Here is a 22,091-nt window from a genome sequence, read left to right on the forward strand (position 1 = left end):
CTTAAAGAATGCTCCAATTTTTCCCCTGTCGAGTATCAGCTGGGCATGCCAGAGCCTTCCCTGGAGAAAGGAGTGTGTAACAAATGCAAACTCAAGGCCTGTGTAATCCTGTGCACACGGGTAAAAGACAGCCATAGAAATCCCTTAGTACAAGGGAGGATTTAAAGCTCAGCACCTCTTCTAGGAAAGAGCCTGCCTTCAGAAGAACAATTAAATGGGTGTCAGAACCTGGCTACTGCATTTCACATTGCAAGAAATATGCTATACCTGGTTCCATTCTCTAGCATATGACTCGTCAGCTCAAAAATATTGTTTGTCCAGAACGCCATGTCATCTACTCCTCCAAGGAAATACTCATGGAACTTCTCCACCAGAAATGGAGATTTACTAGCATATGTTGGAAAAAGCTAAGAGGCAAGCAACACACATAGTAAGATGGATTACATGGTCTTCGTAGTATGTCTTCATTTTCATAAAGAAAATGGAAAACCAACCTTTCCAACAACAAGCCTTTCTCCATGCCTAAAAGAAAAAATATAATCTTCAGAAAATTATTTGCTTCATTTAATATTCAATATTTTCAACAGTTCTTTTTAAGGCTTCTGTATGGTAAATACTATGCAAGTCATTACATTTCCTTATTGATTGTTAACATATTTTTAGAAGCTGTAATGTAAGAAGTAATGATATTAACTTTATTGCTCCCCTTGATTTGGAAGGATTCAAATCAAGAGTGTTTGTAAATGACTCTTGGTAATTAACTGAAATAAAGGATAGAGCTAGGCTGTTTAGGATATTCAAAAGTAGACACTGCCAGAAATCAAAAGGCGCTTTTGAATTATTCTTGGACTTGAAAGGATCCACATCCAGTGTAGGTAAGCCATTTATTTAGGTATGTACATTCCTCCTTCAGTACATGCATATTACATTGCAACATGGCACAAGGCAATGGTACTTGAAGACACAACTGTTCTCAAATAAATAGGCATAAGTATGTCAAATGTATAAATGCATTAAATAACTAAGATGCTGAATCTGTGGTATAATAATGAATTTAATAGTCACTACGCAGTCCAAAATTGTATTCTAGCTATTAAAAAAATTCAGGTGTTTCGTGATTTGAGGGTCTAGAAGGGAGTTTATATTGCTGGCCTCAATGCATAAGGCATTTCAAATAGGATTAGCATAATTTTCCTATGTATGTTTCACTTATGAAAACCCAGACAAAGCTATTCAACTTACAGTTCAAGAAACAGCAGGTAAGTACAGTCAGTAATTGTGCTTTCAGTTATAATCTCTCTTCCATAAAATTCCTTATAAATAGCTGCTAGGTCTTTGACAGGTACATACCTAAAACCAAGATGAAGGTATTATAACAGGAGATTTTGCACATCACCTGATCAAAGATTACAGTTTGCATAATAACAATAGCCTGAATTAAAATATTCTAAATTTCAAAAGACTATAGAAGGTCATGAACACTCACAAATGCCAGAAAGAGCAGGACTGTGGGTGCTGTTATTCTCCGCACAACACTCTCCTCTTGTTTAGTTCAAAGTCAGAAACCTGTAGAACCGTGTCCCTACAGCTACTGCTTGTAGAGTTTCCACACTTCCCACTCTGGTTCCCTGCCTTGGTGATCGCATAATCTTGGAGGATATCCTCCAACTCTCCACTGTACCAAACCTACTCCTAGCCAAACATTTCCCACAGCTGTTCCTTTTGCACCTAGATGAACTACATCCTACTTAAGCAAAATGACTCAAATGACCTATTTTATCAACAGAAAGAAAAGGCATGTGAGTTATTTATTTCAGTTAAAAACTATGAGAAAAGAAAGTGTACATCTAAACCTGCTGCTTCTTTTTACACTTTTAAAACCTGTCTGAATTCCACAGCATCTACAACCATAAGCATCCTCAACTTCCAAAACTTTAAATGGAAATCTAAGTGAGATTTATTTATCTAATTGTTAGGACATTCCAGCAAACCTTTTTCACTTATTATTTTACATATAATTACTTATGATTTCCTTCAGAGATAAATAATTTAGTCTTTGTTGCTGTGCTCCTACAGCTACACCTCTTTTTATTTCTGTGCTTGCAGTTTTTCTTGTCAGGGAACAGTAAATATGCATAGAAGAAATAACCAAACTCAGAAAAATTCCAATAGCCACAAGGGTTTCTTTTGAAAGAAAGATAAAGGATGGCATTTTGTTAAAATGCAGTGAGTGTGCAGAGTAAGCAGAAATAATTATTAAAGAAGGTAACCTCACTATCTTACCAACTCAATGCCAGGTAACTGAAGTCCAGCTCAAACTGACTCAGCACATCTCCTCCTGTGGATAGAAGAATGAAAAAACCCACAAAGACCAACAAACCAAACGTGTGAAGTATCTACCATGGATAACAGAGGCAATGAAGCTACAAATGGCTATGCTATCTATGCTCATATGATAGATCCTTCAGCTATATATTTAGAATACATAAATGGTTTACCTGAAAGCATGCTGTATATATTATACTGCCAGAGGATGAGAATAATGTAAAATTTGAAATCACAGTAGTGACTCCATTTAAACATTAGCATCCTTTAGCCTGTGTTTTGACTTTAATACAAGTGCCCGTATGCTCTATCACACTCCTGATGAAACAGAAAACATGAGGACAGGTACAGGAGGGCTTTGCAGGTTATTGGGGAGAGTGAGAATACAGCATCCATTTGACTCATTCTTGGCTCCTGCATCATGCAAGGTAAGAGCCAGAATCACACACCGTGTTTTTGAAGAGGACTAGTAGAAGAATATATGATCAGCAAACAAAAACATTACCAAAATCGCCAACATTGTGAGCTTCTGAATATGAACCATGAAAATCAATCTGGAGAAAGAGAAAAACAAGAGAACTGCCTGTTTCTTTTCCTCATCCTTCCATACAAACATACAAGCTGAAACAAACTGTTCTAGCAGCCCGGAGGTTCACAGGTCCCAAACTTGATCAACTCTGTTTTTACGGAGTTTGTGACATTACATCTCTTTGAAAATCTTCCTGAAACAGGGCTCCAACCTTTTCTCTTCCCTCCCCACCAGAGTCCAAAGCTAAGCTATCAATTCCGATAAATCTAGTTATATCAATAAATAAAATGACACAGGCTTACTTCTCCCATGGCCTTTAGAAATCCTTGGTCGATGCCCAGGCTATGCCAGCTAACATCTGCCACCATATGTGAGGCAATTCCGAACAGGAAAGCCACCAGCTTCTCTGTAGCCTACACAACAACAATCCACTTGTATTAATGTCGGCAATTTTAGTCCTGTCTTTAAGAAGAGGTGTGCATTTTATGTAAGTGCATTATACAAGGACATAGGTGAGAAACTTTTACAATCCAAGAACTTAGCATGACAAAGTGTTGACCACTCATTCCTTGATGCTGGAGTAACTTTTCGTGACTTGAGAAGCTTTAAGCATTTTAGACAGTCCAAGGCCATAGAATCACATGGTTGATGTCAGGAAAATTTGTGTACTTCAAGTTAGATGTATACTAAACTGTTTTTCTGGACTGGGGACAAACAGTTCCACTTCCAAGGAGTGAACCCCCTCTGCCATCATGAGTGTTGTGCAGGCACACAGGGGAGAGAAAGACATTCCTGTGCAAGACCTGTTCACTGTAAAAGTATCTGATTAAATCACAAAATGGTTTGGGTTGGAAGGGACCTTACAGCTCATCTATTCTCCTCATATGTAGCTCATATACCATAAACAAGAGCAAATCAGGACTAAGTTCAAGATTTCACAAGTGAGAATTCTAAAAGACACCAGGTTTTAAAGTGGCAACCACTCCACCAGATCTGACAATAATGCAAAAGTACCAATCACATTTGGACAAAATTTGGACCTATGTAATGTATCACAAGCACCAGACCACACTGGAGGTAACTGACAGACTTCATATGGAAACCATAACATTTTTATCTGGTAAAGATGAAAACAGGATTTCAAATTTTCCTATATCAGCAGAGACTTTAATTTAAAAACATGTATTTTTCCTACACTTTCCAAAGGATAAAATTGTAACAAGTGAAGGTGAAGAAAGCAGTAGAATGCAATGTTAAAAGTTAATGAAATTTTCTTACCACTTCCCAAGGCTGAGCATAATTCCTTCTGATGAAGTGAATACTTGCATTGAGAAATGGTGTCCAGTGAGTGTCTTCAGACACATCATGGAATATTCCTATTGCAATAAAATTATATCAGTATTTAATTTACTCTTTAGGGGGGAAGAAGAGGAGAAGAGGAGGAAGAGAGAAGAAGAGGAGGAGAGCAGAGGAAAAAGAAGAGGGGAAAAAAAAAAAAGTTTTCTCCATGGGGGAAAAAGAAACCAAACCCCAAACCAAACGAAAAACTTTTCTTCAGTTCCATATGTAGAGATGATATATTTTGTAATCCACTTATATGAGAAAAGCCAAATGAGATGCATTTTTATGTGATTTATACTGTCAAAAGAGATACTAGATTTACCTTCTATGGGTTTGAAGCATCTGACAGTTTTTTGCCTGCTCCCTTTCTCTGTGCCTGTGAGTAGGTACAGGACAATGAAAAACTGCCTTCCAAGTGAAGAGGATAAGGAGAGCTAACAGAGAAGCTGCTGACTAAATGAATGCATCAAATTGCTTGGCAGAAAAGCTGATGGTCAATGCAGACAACTCAAATATCTTGCTTTGGGACAGGAATCAGGTTCCACAGTGCAGAGGAGGGCTATGTCATCATCATTTTCAACAGAAAGGCAAACTTGACAAGATACAGTCAACGTAGAAGCAGAAAAAGGGCAAAGGAAAGCAGGAAAAATCAGATTTTGCTTTGAAGCATCAATTATTACTCTCACTTGGATTTCTGCAGAAGAGATCATGTAGGATCTGACAGTGACATTGCCTAAAAATTTCTGTGTACCTACATAAAAGCTAATTACTTACAAAGTGCATACAAAGTACCTACATAAATGGCAAAGTGGTGCTGATGTGACTAGACCAAGCAGCACAGTATTAAACTCTCTAAGGGGGAAGATGGTAGGCAGGAGGTTAATTGTTTGGATCATCAATACACTTTGAGGACAAGTATATGTTTGTTCACACAGAACAATGAAACTGCAGAAGATTAAGGTATATTAAAAGCTGAAACTGACAGAGCAGATATTGTGGTTGATTCAGTTACCTCCTGGTTTCTTGACATTTTACAGTGCAGCTGAACTAGGTAACATAAGGATGGGATTTGCTAGACAAAAATTCAATGTTGACAGAGCAGACTTTTACACGTAAGCTTATCTCCTGCCTGGAAAGACAGTCTGGATGGCTTTGTTCTTTCTTGATCTAGAGGCAGTTCAGATCTGCACAGGTACCTATTTCTTCCACATTGACTAAGGAGACTGCTGACAAGTGGTGCAAATGTAAAACAAGGCAAGACGGATCGCAGCTTCAGTGAAGGAATATGGGCTGGAGGCTGCTCTGATCTCTGGCCTGGTATAAGGCAGAAGTCAACTGTTAGAAGGGAAAGATGAGGTAGACAAAAATAACCGAGTTAAGGCAGGAATTGAAAAAATACTAGGAGAGCATCTATCCTGAAAACAAGGCAAGAGAGTCTGAACTTTGTGACAAGATGTTAGCAGAGCCAGGTAGAAGATCAGGAACAGTGACTTGATGAGTGACGGGAGACAAAACCAGCATTAAATGCCAGAGCAGAGAGGCAATCTGGATGTGAACTGAGCACCACGACACAACAGCAGAGAGGATCCCTGTTCAACTACCTGCATGGGCAATCTGCCTATCAGGACATAAACCAAGTAGCCTGTAGTCGGCATAAACAACAATTAGCATCAACAACCTAGGGCTGAGAAACAATGAGAAGTCTAGCTGCCACTGGGAGATTTAAGACTCCAAGTAAAGCAGGCAATGAGAAAAGATGGGGAAAGTGTATTTGGAAAGACAAGGGATTCTGCAGTTTGAGGCAGGAAAAACCAATACCGAGATAAGCGGAGACACTGGCACTCAGCTGTAAAACATGTAAAAGATGAGGCAAACAAAAGATCCTAAGAACACGTTGAATTTAATAGATCTGCATTTGCACAGCCCACTAAAATAAACCACCTCCTGTACTTTAGACTTTCAGTATCCTCATACAAACTATTTATCACTGCCTTGTCTCTGGTATCTGCCTAAATATCCTAATAGCTTGTTGCTGGAGGACAGGCTGTCTTTGTCCCATTTGGTAATTGCTCATTATCCAGATTTACCAGTTCAGTAGCAAATATCCTGAAGCAAGCCCTAGCTGGCTGTTTTATAGCTTCAATGTTGCTGGAGAAGCTGATTATGATCAAGAGCTGACCTACCAGAGCTGAAAAATGAGGGGACTACCTGCAAGTCAAGACATACTTTTTACAGCCATTGCTACAGAGCACTAAATTTGTAGTGCACTCTTTAGATCTGGAAGCAGCAAAACTAAGACTGACATTAATTTCAAACAGGAACCAGTAAAAGGTAGAAGACAGTAGAAGACAGTCTGGAAAAGGAAGGCTTTAAACTGGGATGTTACTTACATTCCCCGACCAGCAAGACTTACACTATTTCATTTGTTGTTTGTTTTTTTTTATATCCTCCTATCATCTTCGTGACTGATTTGATAGAAACAAATACTTCCCAATAGAGAAATCAGCTCTAGGCTTTTCGTAAGACTTACTTAGAAAAAAGATGATTTTATCCTCTCAGTTTCTCCCCAAGACAGTACTCAGTAATCTGACTTAATTCAGTCAAACAGCATCCTTCCACCAAATTGCCCTACCCATTAGTTACGTTTACTCAAAAGTTACTTTCTAAAACATTTTCAAATGCATTATTTTATCATGAAGTTCTACAAAAAGGCTCAAAATACCAACATGAATGGTGGATGTTTTTGCAGGAAGGTATTTTTTGCCATACTTCATTTCTTACAACATAACTATTTTTAACCCTACTAAATGCTATAGGATTTCCACTTAAAAATACAGTTGTTACAATATGGGACTTTTCTTACCACTTTTGCAGATTGAAGGATAAAAGGCATCAGGATAAATGCTCCCAGCCTGAAATGCATCTTGGTGGTTTAGTAATAACTGGGAAAAGCATGGGGGAAAAAGGAATCAGAATGCTATTGCAGAGAACAAAAACAGAGTTTACTGCCAATATTTAAGATAAAATACTGCAAGATACAACTATTACCTTGGTAAATGTTATTTCAGTGTTGTCACCATCCCACAAGATTCCTCCCTACGCTCCCCCCCAAATCCTTGTAAGAGAAACTACACTAATCAGTATACACTAATTTGAAAGGCCATTTAGGAAAGTATTTGTACAGTATAACTTAGGTGCTGGTGAAGTCACCTTCTGAAGGTGCCCCTTCCTCTTGTACTAGACACAAAGCCTGTGGGCCGCTAACTTCCATCTTCTGAATCACAGCATAGTGATCTGAATCACACTGTCTACAGTGGACAGTGTGAATACTCCCCTTGAGTGATCTCCTACTTTGATAAAAGATTGAGTTATCTAAAATGGTCTTCTTTACATTGTCCTAAAATATATTAAAAATGTTAAATATGTTAAAAATATAATAAAAAAGTGCTCTGCTGGGTACAGTCCATGAAAGAAAAAGCTATTTGCACCAATCAGAAATCAGGAATGATATGTGGTGGACAACATTCAAACCTTGCTGTCATTTTCCTGTCCTTATGTTTATTAGATCTCCTTTCCAAAGACCCCTGATTCTTCTAATACAACTACTCATGGAGGGTTTGACTTCAGAAGACACAAAAACATGCAAGAAAGCACTATGATAACTGCTACATATTTGTAATAATATTTAGGAGTCATAAAATTTTCAACAAAAAAAGATAAAAATACAGTCTAGGCACAACACTTACACACATATTACTGAGAAAAAATGATAAAGAAAGGCAAGAAGACAGACTGAAAAACATTCACAAGAAAGGTATACACAATTAAGCAATAATATGCTTCCTACCTGTCTATAATTAACATTCCTTTCGTGCTTAATGAAAAATTCCAGAGCTCTATGTGCTGAAAAACAACATATTGAAGTATTGATTTACAGGTACTGTGGCCAGGCCTGTGTTTTTTTAGAAGCATTATCGAAACCAGAATAACTGCATTGTTATACCTAAACCAAGTCGCAGAGGTGCATGAAACATGATTTCTCAAAAAATTCTGTACTTGTAAGAGGGTGTCTTTTCTCATCTAGTGAGCTAATAAGGAAATGCTGTTTCTGTGGCACACCTAGGCACTGAGGTCTCATCAGTCTAATCCCCAGCTCCCAAGCTGACCAACAAAGCTGAAATCATAGAATCACAGAACGGTTTGGGTTGGAAAGGACCTTAAGATCACCTAGTTCCAACCCCTCTGCTACGGGCAGGGGCACCTCACCCTAGATCATGTCACAGGGAAAAGGAATTCCCCATGTCCAGAACTGAGCTACCGCAGTGAACTGACATGATCACACGTATAGAGTATGGATCGCAAAGTCCTAGCTGTAAAAGACTCACCTGAATTGTACTTAAGTTTCACTGTTGCCCTTAACATAGAAGAAGGTACCTCAAGAATCAATGCAGATGTTTAACAGTTTGATTAATTTTTAACATGTATGAAAACCAACAAAAACCTAAAGTCAGCAAGGTAAATGCTACTATTTATTCACTGAATATCCAGACATTCTTACTGCCAAAATATTTATTAAACAAGCATAATGAAAGAATGAAACAAACTGACATAATTTTTCTTTAATGAAGTCTCCTTCTAAAAATGTTAGATCCCAGGGATAACCTATTAACACTCTTCTGAAAACACCCAACATTGCCACTAAAATTATTTGGTTGAAACTGCACACATGGGTTATCATCTTGCCTTCCCACACAAAGTTTTACTTCTCACTTGAAGCTATTTACAAACTAAGACTGCTCAAGATAATTCAGAATATGCTGAATTTAATTTGATCCTTACTAAATAAATCACATCACAAAAAAAATCCCCAAACCCACTCTAATTCTGGAATAAGATCTATACAAAACTGTGTGGGTTTGAATGTTCTTTCACTTTGAATTTTACACGATAACCTAAACCATCCTTATTCAAATATGTTAAGATACCTTAAAGGACCAATCTTGCACCAAAACAAGAATAACTTAAAAATAATAATAAAAAAGTCATCATTTTGATGCTCAGCCATTTCAACACACATCTCTATTTCCAGTGTGGGAGAGTCTCAGTTTGGCAGTTTGCTTTTTCTCTCATGTTCCCCCATGCTCCCCCCCAGCCTGTCTTATTACTCACGTGGGCCCAGGTCCTCAAAGTTCATATTTACAATGAATCTCACGATGGATCTCCACAGTTCCATGGAGCTCTGTGGGTCTGACAGGAGCCCCTGGAGGGGAAGAGCCTCCTCACTCAGACCTCCCTCCAGCCACAAGGCCATGGCCAAGTAGGATACGGCACAGCTCTGCTGAGCACACTGAACATGATCCACATGTTGATTAGGCAGAGCTTTTCACCGTTTTTAAAAATACTTTCAGAAGCCTGCCCCCGACAGATTTCTGTGCTGGTTTTGAGTCGCAGGAGTTCCTTTCCGTAGTTTGTTGTGTTTTTTCTTTCTTGGAATACTCAGTGTTTGGATTTGGCAGTAACTTTCGGTATCTTACCATCGTGGACTTTTATTTGCACATTAATTAAAGCACTGACTTTAGCAGTATCAGAGCTGATCCCAGTTTAATGTCATTTTCTGACAAATGAACAAAATCTGTTGTAAACTATGACCAATAGTTCAGTGTACACACTACTCCTCAGACAACCAAGATCTTTAAATCATATAAACACAGGTTTTCTGCAATATGCTTGAGTAGAAAAAAATTTACTGCTTTGGAACAAAGCCATAAGCTCTTGTTTCTTTGTAGATTTCTTGCAGACACACTCTGTTCTTCCAAATCTGTTATTCCAAGTTTTCAGAAGCTCATACTCAGTAATTAGAGCCCCAACATTGCAAAGATGTATGTGCTTGCCTAACCTCAGGCACTGTGATTTCTCCTACCAATTACTATGAGTTTCTTGACATTGTCTGGAAAAGCAAATGGTTACAGGATGCTGACCAAGGGTACAATGCCCAGTAAGGGAACATAGTCTCAAATGAATGCCATGAATAATCCCAGCCTTTAATTTGTTCAAAGTTGCACGTATTTAGTATGTAAAGTCTGAGAAGATTACCTGAACAGAGACAACAGCATACGTTTTACCACCTGTCATATGTCTTACTATCTGTTTGTTGAGCAATGGATTTAGAATCAGAAACTGAAAAGCAAACAATTAAAACAGTCAATTTATTATGAGTAAACACTTCAGAATAACCTCACGCTACTCATGAGTGCTCTTGCAAGAACTACAGCAGAAACCAGGTATTAAAAATAACACATGCAAACAAGAAATTCAAAACAGGAATATTTCTCTCATTCTCTACAAATCTAGGCTGTTCAGGCTACAGACAGCAACCTACCAGGAAGAGATACAGAACGGTTTTCACTATGCTAACCATAGCTACAAACACATTACAGCATTTGATCTCTTTTATGCAGGCATGGCAAAATTAGTACACGGTGATTTGAAAACAGAGCTGCCACAAATGGTCTGTGTTGTTCTCTAGTTTAAATATAACAATCCCATGAACTGAGCAAACTGTTCCTCTTCTTTATCCAAACCAAACCCTGTCTGCCGAAGACTCACAGGCACAAACATTCCAGTTACATAATGCCTGTGTTTTACAAGACGGAAAAGTACGCAACCAAATCGATTCAAGCATTTTGCTTATAAAAACAGCAAAGTTTCAAACTCCAAAACAAAACTACTCATCTATTCTACGCGTAATTCACATTTTTTAAAAAAAGTTATAGAATGCTCATTAACATTATTTCCTCCCTTTGCTTTCCAGCCAAATCAGGATTTACTTCTCCTGCCAAGAAACAAAAAAAATACATGGAAACCCATTCTGAACATCTTACCTATTTCAACATGTGTTGAAATTCCACTTGGGAGACATCTCTGACAGAAATGGCATAGTATAACCAACAAAACAGACCAAATCTTCAAACCACCCATGATGCTGGCTCAAGCTGCAATTTTTTCAGAAGCCTGTAGCAGTAGCACTGTGACCTTTGAAATGTGGGTTACGGAGCATGCCTTTTCTTTTAGATATATTGCTGACACAGCAAGTAAACGACTGCTGTATTTGAAGGGCTATTTTAGACCGGTGCTTTTCTTTACCTCAGATTAAGTAATTTATATATAAAAAAATAAATGATCTATAGATGTTCTCCCACCTTTGGGATTTGGACAGCGTAACTGCCATCACTGCACAGCAGAAGCGAGGTTTCAGTTAACACACCAAGCACGGCAGAGCATCCTCCCAGTTTGTCCAGTTCATGGTGCACTTGCCTTGCAACGACGACGTCAGATTTCACAAAAACTTAAAGCCAATCGCCAACGGAGCATTAGTAGAAACACACTAGCTCCCAAGTTGTAGGCAACACAAAGTCCTAAATTTGGTGAGCTGACAGCACATTGCACATATATGCTTGGGTCCTATGATCCAGACAGAAACCCCAACTGATAACGGGGGAAATGATGGCATCACTCCTGCCACACGCATTGCCATGAACTGCTGTGTGACTGCAAAGCCTGGGTGCACCACAGCTCACAGCCACCCCCCATGCAGACCTGGCCCTGCTGCCATGCCGAGCCTGTGCGCGAGGCTGGCACATGTGGCACAGCCACACCAGTCCCCAGCCACACGCTGATTGACGCCACCATGGGACCCGCTGGATGGAGACCAGGACCACTGGCCCACTGCGACCACCGCCTGCTGCGGTTAAGCCATCAAGCACTATTTCCCCCTCCCTCTGGACGAGGGTCTTGATGGGGCTGGCGGAAAGCAGGCTCCGGGGAGCGGAAGCTCCCTACTGTTATGCCCCTACCACCTCACCAGCAGACCAAGCCCCACACTCTACCCCTATGCCCGCCCGCCGCCGTTCCCCGCCCAGAAGCCGCCGCTGGCCCGGCCCCTCCGCAGCTCCTCCTCGGGGGCGGTGCGGGCGGGCTGGGCCCGGGCCCCGCCGCCTGTTGCCGGTGCGCGGTCATGGCGAGCATTCTGCAGCGGCGGGCTGCTGCGGCCGCCCGCCGCCTCCTGCTGTTCCTGCCCCCGGGTCCGGCGGCGGCTCGGTGGCGCAGCAGCTGGGCGCTGCCCGCCTCCCTGGTGCGCTGGGGCGGCCTGGTGGGCGGCCGCTGGGTGGAGACGCCCGCTGTTTTCCCCGTGCAGGACCCGGCCAGCGGCGAGGAGCTGGGCCGGGTGGCCGACTGCGGTGTGGCCGAGGCGCGGGAGGCCGTGCGGGCCGCGCACGATGCCGGCGCCGCCTGGGGCCGCCTCCCCGCCAAGGTGAGCGGCCGCGGAACATGGCGCCTGCCGGGGCAGCGAGGGGGCTCCGGGCGCAGAGCGGCTCCCAGCGCTGCCCGGGACGGGAGGCGGCCGCGGCGGGGAGGTCCGGGGCGGCGGGGCCACCCGTTCCCCGGCGGGCTGCGGGTCTGCCCCGGGGGTTGCCCGAGGCTTCGCTTCCCTCTCGGAGAAGCTCGTCTGTGCGGACAGCAGCCTCGGCAGCCTTCTGTCTCCCCAGGAGAGGAGCGTGCGCCTCCGCAGATGGTACGAGCTGATGGTGGAGAACAAGGACGAGCTGGCGAGGATCATCACGGCCGAGAACGTGAGTACGGCGGCAGGGCCGGCTGCTCCTCTGAGCCACCGTGGGCGCTGCGCCGTGCTCGCGTTCAGCCTTCCTGGGAACGTAACACAGGGATGGCGACACTGAAATAAAGTAAATTGAGGCTAACACTGAAGTAAAATAAAACGGGCAGACGTCAAAACACCCTGTATGCATTTCGTCGGTTAGCCACCTTATTACTTTATAAAGTTGAGCCTAGCAGACACATTGTGCAGAGTGATCTAACATCACTCTGTTATATCAATGGATAACGTTTCAAACATTTCTGACACACATAAAGTCTCTTATTTCAATGACAGTAGCACCTAACAATCCAGCAGGAATCAGACCCATGTTTTGCTCCATGTTATAGACAAGCATACATCAACCTAGACCATGATGTTCGTGGCAGAAATGTTTGTGTTTTTCAGTTTTCTTGACTCAGAAAAAATTGCAGTATTATTAAAGCGAGTCTGCAAGTTGAAGTCACGCAGTGTGCTTTGGTTTGCATCACAGAGCAAAGTGGTCTGGGGCTCGCAGACTGGTATACTTTTGGATAAAACCACGCTGGAAGATGCTCGAGCAGCTTCTCTGTGGTGTCCCAGCTGCTAATAGTCAGTCCACAGGATCAGACCTGGAGGTAGTCCAAAGTAATACTCCCCAAAACAAATGTCCTTGGCATAAACCTGTAATTGTTGTGCCACGATCTTCATCTTCCTCAGAATGCTAGTAGCAGCTAACTGCAGAGTATGTAAATAAAGACATGCTACATTTGCTGTTCCACCTTCTTGTCTTGGGCAGGTAGGAATCCAGGCACAACATACAAAATGTTGACTCTACAATGACAGTGTATTGAAGCCACACAACTACTGCTGCTGCAATCATATAATCCTTTTTGGAGATTGCAGTGTACGTGACGGGATTATAAAGTACTCTGAAAAAGAACAGAAACTCTGATTTCAGAGTCAGTTGACTTGAATTTGTTTGTATTACTTCAGTCTGCCGCTTACAGTGTATCTTTAATCTGATTTCATCAAAGGGGAAGCCTCTGAAAGAAGCACAGGGTGAAATCCTGTATTCTGCCTCATTTCTGGAGTGGTTTGCGGAGGAAGCTCGCCGGGTTTATGGTGATATCATTCCAGCATCTGCAAAAGACAGAAGAATGCTGGTGCTGAAGCAGCCTGTAGGAGTGTCAGCCATCATAACCCCAGTAAGCATAGCTGGATTTTTGAAATCATGAAGGTATTAAGCTCAGCCCACAGAATGGGGCTGTGGCCTGACTGATGGCTCCTCCAGCCCTGGCAAACACCCCTGTCAGGTTTCATTTCTGCCTTGTACTCGCATCTTCCTGGATTGGCAGTGCTTCTTTGTAATGTTCACTTGGGACAAAGCACATCTGGTTAATTACAGAAAAGGTTAGCTATTTCTGCAAAAACAGGAGGCAAAATTTTCACAAGTTTGATTGTACTTTCTTCTCTCATCCTAGTGGAATTTCCCCAGCGCTATGATTACCCGGAAGGTTGGAGCAGCTCTGGCAGCTGGCTGTACAGTGGTAGTGAAACCTGCAGAGGACACACCGTTATCAGCATTAGCTCTTGGGGAGGTGAGCTTTTAGACTAAGCTTTAGCTCAGCAGCGGACTGAAGCTGTAAATGGGGAGTCAAGATGGGCTTTGAAGATACCTCTGGCCAGCTTCATACATGAAGAAAGGGCAAGCTGGCTAACTTGGTCCAGAGGTTTAGTGTAGTAAGAATCTTTGAAAGTTGCTCTAATATTGTCTAGAGCCTCAAAGAGGACCTGGCCATTTAGCAAAGCAAAACATCTTTATATCTTTGGTTACTCTGATAGTCAGCTTAAACCAGAGCGAAGCTGCTCTCTTGACGCTGTGGCATCTGTTATTTGTTGTGCTGTGGACTTCCAGCTTTCATTGACTTACAGACTGGTTTCTTTGAGATGGTAAACATTAGTGACTATTTCTCATGCAAAATGCACTGATAATGCAAATTCTGTATTTCTTTTGTTGCAGCTTGCAAACCAAGCTGGAATTCCAGCAGGAGTGTATAACGTAGTTCCTTGTTCCAGACAACAGACATCAGCTGTAGGAGAAGTCCTGTGCACTGATCCATTGGTAGCCAAAATATCTTTTACTGGCTCTACAGCAACAGGAAAGGTACATAAGTGCACAGAATCTCCTCGAAGAGTATTACTGTGGTTATGCTGGAAAGGTCGGGGGGAAAGTGTGTACATTTATACAGAGCTGCCTTCTTTTCTGGCTGCTGTATACAGATTGTTCAAATAATTGTGTACTTCTCGAGATACTGCCTGTTTACTTCAGTATCAGTACTTCACAGAAGGATGCCTGTGTGCAAGGTCTGGATAACTGCCCTTTATTAAATTACAGTGTGAACAGTTCTGTACAAGATGCTCTTGTTTCATATCATAGGGTGACAACATACTAATAAGAACACTGAAATTGAGTTTCAAAGGTACTATTCAGGAACGGCTTCTGCAGTTGAGAGAAGTATTAGAGAAGTGAAGCCCTTGAATCTCTGCTGTCAACCTCAGTCAATGAGCAATAACCATCATCTCTAATGATATAATAAGCTTTAAAACTGTGTAGTGTGGCTAGAAGATGGTGGGATTGTATGGGACGGCTGTATGCAGAATGAAAAAAAAGTCTGGTATTGAGGTAAATCTTAATACCAAGTTCTGTCAGATCTTGAAAAAATTTTGTGAGACTAGTAAAAATTTTTGTTACTGAAAAACGAAAAGAATAAAAAGAGTGACAATGCTAGTGTATAAAAGCCTGACTTGAACTGAAGTTGATGAAAATCCTTCTCTTCAGTATTTCCTGGCCAGAATTTAATCTCTAAATATTGTAATGAAAGAAATTAGTCCTTGTTTTTGTCATAGGAGAAAACAGATGGTCTAGCATTATAGAGAAGGTGCAGCTTAATTCCCTGCCAGAGTTAGTTTTTCACTGCTTTTCATCTTGGGTTCCACAGTTCACATCTGGTAGAGGTACAGATTTCTGCGTCTCCTCTGTTGCCTACAGATACTGCTGAAACACGCAGCTGGCACTGTGAAGCGAGTTTCCATGGAGCTTGGAGGACATGCTCCTTTTATAGTGTTTGACAGCGCCAATGTGGACTGTGCTGTTGCAGGAGCCCTTGCTTCCAAGTATAGAAACTCAGGGCAGGTAAGACTAATCTTTTTGTCCTTGTTTCTGGGAAGTGAAGAGCTGTACGTATAGTTTAAGCTGTAAGTAAGCTATTTTATGTAAAAGGAAAGCACAGAACACTTCGTTGTGAAGAGTCACACGTGGCTTTGAGCGCTCAAGCCAGTTATCAGCAAGCCTGAGTAACCACACTGTAAAATCCTATGTACTTTAACAACATATGTGGCAGTCAGTTCTATCACTGAGAAGGAAGATCACTAGAACCTCTTGCAAGAGTGTGAAAAGTGGCAAGGCATTTTGTCAGCATTTTGTTGTTGGCAGTAAATTAATTAGACCACAATTAATTAATTGTGATCAAACACAGACCAGATAAGATCTAACGTGGAAGACACCTCTGCTGCTGCATAGAAGGATCAAGTAGTTGTTACTTTTGAGAGACTGTAGCAATCAAAATAGGATGCAGTCAAGAGGTAGCACAAACTAATAGGCCACTGGAAGCACTTAGAAACAAATTCCATGAAGAAAGTAAACTCGATTAGGGAAGGAGTTAGAAAAAAAGACCCCACCCCACCAAGTGTGCTTTGAGGTTCTGCTGCTCAGTCCAGCACTGCTAATTAGAGGGTACTTCTTGCAGATTCTGGACCTTGTTTGATCCACGTATCAGTCAACAGAACTCACTAAATCTTAAGTGATTTAAATTTTCACACACATGCTGACAGCTTGTTGAAGTTGTATTTCAGAAGTGGGAGGGATGATGAAAGAAGTGGCAAAGCTGGGTAACAGCTTAGGATGATGCAGAAGAGGCAGAGGACGGACCACTGTAGTAACCTGAAAATGTGGCATGAAGGCCAGAGTGAATTAACTGATAGATTAAATACAATATAAACTACTGTTTACTTTTTCTTTTCATGTTTGTTTTCAGACCTGTGTTTGCACAAACCGTTTCCTGGTGCAAAAGGGAATCCATGACAAATTTGTGGAAAATTTTGCTAAAGCTATAGAGAGAGAACTACGTGTTGGAAGTGGATTTGATGAAAATACTACCCAAGGGCCACTAATTAATGAAAAAGCAGTGGAGAAGGTATAAATTATTTCATTTTTGACATCTTAATTTCTTTTCTATGAAGTAACTTGAGATCTATATTTCACTTTTTTCATGCTTGTTTTGTTAGAATGTATTTGCAGTGTAGCTGGAAGTGTATTCTGTCCTCCAACAGAGTGTATACATATAGACAAAACAGATGTGGCCACTTAATCTATCACTCTCTTATTTCCATTAAGGGAAAAAGAGATTCCTCCTTTAGGAGAAGCTAATTCCTCCTGGTTATTTCCTAGCTGTTCTCAAGAACCTTTACTGAAATTGAATACACTGTGAGAGTGAGTGTGAGAAGCTGAATCTTTAATGTGCATAAGACTAGGGCCATGCTCGTAATTTATCTCTCTGAAATTATGTCAGATTGAGAGAAATAAAAACTCAGAGGAAATTTTGAATAATATTGCAAAGGATCTTCTGCAAAGTATAAACTTCTCCTCAAAATCTTTAATACTAGAGAGTATTATTTCTTCAGTGGAAAATACACTGTTGTTCATTCCCAGATGCTGACTTTGAGATTTCTGTTTTGCATACCTCAGGTAGAGAGACACATTAATGATGCAGTTTCTCAAGGAGCATCTATTGTGACTGGAGGGAAACGGCACAGCTTGGGGAAGAATTTCTTTGAGCCAACGTTACTTACTAACGTTACAACAAAAATGCTTTGCACCCAAGAGGAGACATTTGGCCCTTTAGCACCAGTTATCAAGTAAGATTATTAATTTTCCAGTTAAAAATAGCAATTAAAATATGAAATATTACTTTGAATAAATAAGATTTGAATGACAGTTTGCCAAAAGGTATTTTTGTACAATCACACAAGTCTTGTAGTAAGACTGGGGTACACATATGAAAACTTACTTTGGACGTGTAGTTCGTTTGTTTCTCTCTCTTGACCGGATTTTAGCATCTCTGCAAGTTTTTGAAAATTACTTTCCTTTAAATTGTATCAGCAGTTAAACAAAGGTACATAGCAGCAAAACCTTCATCAACTTCATGATATGTAGTATGAAGTAGGAGGCAGGACTTTGCAGTTTGTCATGTGATTTGCTAGGCCTAAGTTTTTCTGGTGAAGGATCACTTGGAGCTCTCTTTTCTCCTTAAAACCTTTCCTGCTTCCATCCAGAGCAATGTCATGGAAGAACAGATGGTTCTCTCTGATGGTTAAAAGAGTGCTTGTGTGTTTGGGGAAATTGGTGGGCTGCCCTCTGTAACATTAATGTCTTAGCTACCAGTATCTAGCGAGGATAAAGGCAACCCTAACTACTTATCTGCAGTTTAAATGAAGAGAAGTGGCAGAAATTCCTACACTGCTTCAAAGTGAAAATTAAATTAGATGTTTAAAATACACTTTTGGAAAAATCCTGTACCTTGACCTTGTATTTGATAAGGCTGCTTCTTGTTAGTCAGCAATATGGTAGATGAACTGCAGGCCTCATTTGTGGTTTTTTTTCCTCTTTATATCAACAGATTTGATACTGAAGCAGAAGCTGTTGCTATAGCAAACGCAGCTGATGTGGGTTTAGCAGGTATGCCTCTGTCAGATAAATGTGTTTATGTAGTTTTATGAGCTTTAGTGTTACTGGATGATGCTTTTTAATGTCAAGAAGTCCCTTTTTCAGAGTCTTCTCTAACTTACTTTCTGTTTTTAATTTTCATTCCTGTCTCTCTGTGTGGCAGGATATTTCTATTCCCAAGATCCAGCTCAGATCTGGAGGGTTGCTGAACAGCTGGAAGTTGGAATGGTTGGTGTTAATGAAGGCATAATCTCATCAGCAGAGTGTCCTTTTGGTGGGGTGAAACAGTCTGGCTTAGGGCGAGAAGGCTCAAAATACGGCATTGATGAATACTTAGAAATAAAGTACGTCTGCTTTGGAGGCTTATAAAAATCTTCAAAAAGCACAATCCCAACAATTTGGAAAAGAGTGCTGTAGTTTTAATATTCTTGAAGCAAGATACATGTATGAATGCAACTTCTACCTTCTTTAAAACTAAGCAACCCTGTTCTGTATGTGTAGAGGTATTTACAGTATTCTGTGCTGCCATATGTTTTACATGTTCTTTACTTATACATTGTTTTTCAGCAATGTGATTACAATGTAGGGAAGAATGCACATTTATTATTCTTTGATTACCCCTATGTAACTGGGAGGACTCGAGAGACTTGTGCATCATGAAAATAACTCAAAACCTATGGCAAGGGGAAACTAGACCATGATTTTCTACTGCCTCTAATGTTTCAGTGATGATGTTGGAGCCTTTGGGGAGGACAGTCTCCCTTCAGAATTTTGTGTACATACTTGTCTTTTCTGATGTGGTTATGTGACCTTCTTTTAGAGACAGGTGTGCCTTTTGTTTGGGTTTTTTTTAATTGTGAGAGAATCAGATGCTTATGCAAGGTGAGGAATTGCTTTCAGCTACAGCTAGGCATCCACGCAGGTGAACAGACAGCTTTTTCAGTGCATGTTAATGCTAGTTGCAAAGCTGCCACCTGTTCAGCTTTGGGCTTCTGAGCAAAGAGCTGTAATTTGTGCCTAACAGTTTGCACACACCTGGGATCAAATACAACTTTTGTTTGACATTTGTGAACCCCAACAGCCCTGGGAACAGGACAGTCCAGGAAGGAAAAGGAGTTGCTGGCTTTGTGCATAGCAGGAGGAAGATGGGATGCTTACTTGCAGGAATAACTTACGTAACAGTGACACTATAAGGGCTGTGTGAAGGAAGCACAAGTGGTGACATGATGATACAAGTAACCTCCCTTCAATGAAAAGAATGTGACTCTCCTTGGGTAGAAGTAGTGTCACTGATGTAAATGTTGATCAGTGTCTAAAGGAACATTACTCACCACCTCCAAAGAACATGAGCACATAAATGGTTCCGTTCCTATGGACTTTGTGCCTTGAATTGGATGTGTGGTTATACAGGTGAATGTGCACTAGGGAGGAAGGCTTAAAAACCTTTAAACTTGGCTAACCTGTGGCCTAATAAAGATTTAAATAGAAGTGGTTAGAGGTGAGACTTCTACACATCACCTTACCATTTTGTCATCTTCAAAAGATGATGTAAAGCTTCCTTAATATGAAATAAACAATGCTGTTTAAACTTTAAAGGCGGTCAAAAGAAGCACTTTAAAAAATGAGCAATGTTAATTTGGCAAATCAGCACTGCAGAAGCTACAGGGAATAGATTTTGTTTCCTGTGTTGGTTAAATTTATTTGATGGGACTTTACCCATTAATTATTAAAAATAAATGAAAGAAGGCAAGAGAGCTCTTCTTTATACATTAATGAATGTACTTTATGAAATGGGATATTTTATCCAATCAGGCAAAGAGGTACCAGGTAACACAAGACTTGGGGAGGCGGAAGGCAGACCAGGACTGAGTTTCACAGGTTTTTTTAAAGCGCACATAAGGTAGCATTGACTGCTACTGATTATTTCTAAGTATTATTATAGTTATATTTGTATAACACTTGAGACGGGGTAGGTCTGGAGCACGTTATGTGTCAATAGTGTTTGTGCGTCGTGCCAACTAAGGAGTGGTTAAAGGACACTTAACTGCCCTTCTAGTAATTTCCAATGCACCAAAAAAACACATGTAAGTTAGTGAATTGCACAGACTTAAAATACGTCTGCCTGTGAACTGCAGATAAGGTAAAAATAAAATCATTTCATTTACTGCTCCATGACAGTGCAGTCTTGAATGTGGGTCTACTTCTTGGGACAGTGCAGTTGGAGGATACATTCTTTAACCCACTGCTCTATTCACTGCAAGGTTACCCATCTGATGCATTGGTACATTTATAAACTTGATGTCTTTTTGGAGAATAGCACTGTTAATGAGTAAATGTTTACTTTTTTCCTAGCAAATAATACCTTTTACTATGCTTGAAAACAAGCACAAACCAGAATTAAAGATAAGGTATGTAATAAACTTGAAAAATACCTTTGTCTAGATTGGATTGTGGTTGAATTCCAGCATAGTATCCATTTGTCAGCAAGGTCTACATCAGTTAAGCACAGAATAATCTTAAACTTGTCTTCAAAGCAAAAGCTGTGATTCTTCAACAAAAGATATACTTGAATTCTCACACTTGAGTTACATTGATTACACTTGTGATAGTTTAGCAATTTCTGGATATTGAAACTGTGACGGAAAAATACTTTCTGTTAATAAATAAGTGAAAGCACTGGATTGTGTGGTTTATTACCTTATTCAATGTTGAACTGACAAACAGCCACATGAAGTTCAGTTTTTCAGATTTGCAGATATTTTTTGTTCTGCCATCTTTAGCACTGGAAAAATAGACATTTCTTTGGATTCACATGTTCACAGAATCATAGAATGGTTTGGGTTGAGGTATAAGATTTTGGTTACTCTTATTACAGTCCCTTGAATCTAAATCGAATAGATGCCACTATTTTGACATACTAATATGCCACCAGTCATTTTGTATGCAAGTCTCCTATGCTTGATCAAACATTTTACCACAAGATAAAGGCTTTGTGGATCAGACTGCCTTTCCCTGCCTTCAGGATATGATTATTTGCATAATTCTTTATTTCATTTATTAATATTTAAAATAGATTTTTGGGAGCTGTTTTATTTCCATTTAGTTAATACAGTTTTGAAGCCTCAGAAACTCTCTCCTGGTTTCTAACCTCACTTATAGTGAGGTTAGTCAATTTCCTTTTTTTTTTTCTTAAGTTACCTTTTAAACAGCTGTTGTGTGACTCCCACTGCCTGTCCTCTCTGTAATAAAACTCCTTAAGAAACTACATTTACCTGTTCTACTAGATATTAACATTTTTAACTTAAATAGGCAAAAATTAGCTCCAGCTAGTGCACAAGGTTTTTTTTGGCATGTCACTCTGGGTAATGCTTGTCCATTTGTATGCTAAGCTGGCAAAGTTAACTTGGGTGCTAGTGAGAGAGGCTTTTGATGCTAGTAACACTGATCCAATACCAGTGAAGATAGACAGTAAGTCTTACTGA

The 22,091-nt window shown here is 40.5% G+C and overlaps 2 protein-coding genes across 5 annotated transcripts in view; one reads left to right on the plus strand and one right to left on the minus strand.

Annotated features, from left to right (window-relative positions):
* GPLD1 (glycosylphosphatidylinositol specific phospholipase D1) overlaps positions 1-11,618 on the minus strand; it is a 25,493-nt gene extending 13,875 nt beyond the window's left edge. The window contains exons 1-10 of one of the 4 annotated variants that reach the window (XM_030479715.1): positions 11,077-11,618; positions 8,043-8,098; positions 7,059-7,137; positions 4,133-4,230; positions 3,157-3,267; positions 2,831-2,879; positions 2,284-2,338; positions 1,243-1,350; positions 495-522; positions 268-407 (exon numbers count right to left, since the gene is read on the minus strand). In XM_030479715.1, coding sequence (XP_030335575.1) covers positions 268-407; positions 495-522; positions 1,243-1,350; positions 2,284-2,338; positions 2,831-2,879; positions 3,157-3,267; positions 4,133-4,230; positions 7,059-7,137; positions 8,043-8,098; positions 11,077-11,173 — 821 coding nt within the window. In that variant the 5' untranslated portion in view covers positions 11,174-11,618. Of the gene's footprint in view, positions 1-267; positions 408-494; positions 523-1,242; positions 1,351-2,283; positions 2,339-2,830; positions 2,880-3,156; positions 3,317-4,132; positions 4,231-7,058; positions 7,138-8,042; positions 8,099-9,364; positions 9,592-11,076 lie in introns of those variants that run through there. The other 3 variants (XM_030479705.1, XM_030479736.1, XM_030479725.1) reach the window with 3 other exon arrangements.
* Positions 11,619-12,139: 521 nt separating this feature from the next.
* Positions 12,140-21,290, plus strand: ALDH5A1 (aldehyde dehydrogenase 5 family member A1). Its single transcript, XM_030479823.1, has 10 exons — positions 12,140-12,506; positions 12,742-12,825; positions 13,862-14,032; positions 14,309-14,425; positions 14,848-14,991; positions 15,877-16,020; positions 16,922-17,080; positions 17,632-17,801; positions 18,563-18,621; positions 18,773-21,290. Exons 1-10 carry the CDS (start codon positions 12,210-12,212, stop codon positions 18,976-18,978), a joined length of 1,551 nt encoding a protein of 516 aa, XP_030335683.1. The 5' UTR covers positions 12,140-12,209; the 3' UTR covers positions 18,979-21,290.
* Positions 21,291-22,091: the final 801 nt, after the last annotated feature.

The sequence above is a fragment of the Strigops habroptila genome, chromosome 1 (genome assembly GCF_004027225.2).
Source record: "Strigops habroptila isolate Jane chromosome 1, bStrHab1.2.pri, whole genome shotgun sequence".
NCBI classification, from domain to species: domain Eukaryota; kingdom Metazoa; phylum Chordata; class Aves; order Psittaciformes; family Psittacidae; genus Strigops; species Strigops habroptila.

Excerpts from the sequence above, each read along its gene's own strand:
- ALDH5A1 (XM_030479823.1), top strand. The coding sequence starts at position 12,210 with ATGGCGAGCATTCTGCAGCGGCGGGCTGCTGCGGCCGCCCGCCGCCTC. Across the intron at positions 16,021-16,921 it reads AGTATAGAAACTCAGGGCAG|ACCTGTGTTTGCACAAACCG; the intron begins GTAAGACTAATC and ends GTTTGTTTTCAG. Across the intron at positions 18,622-18,772 it reads AGCTGATGTGGGTTTAGCAG|GATATTTCTATTCCCAAGAT; the intron begins GTATGCCTCTGT and ends TCTGTGTGGCAG.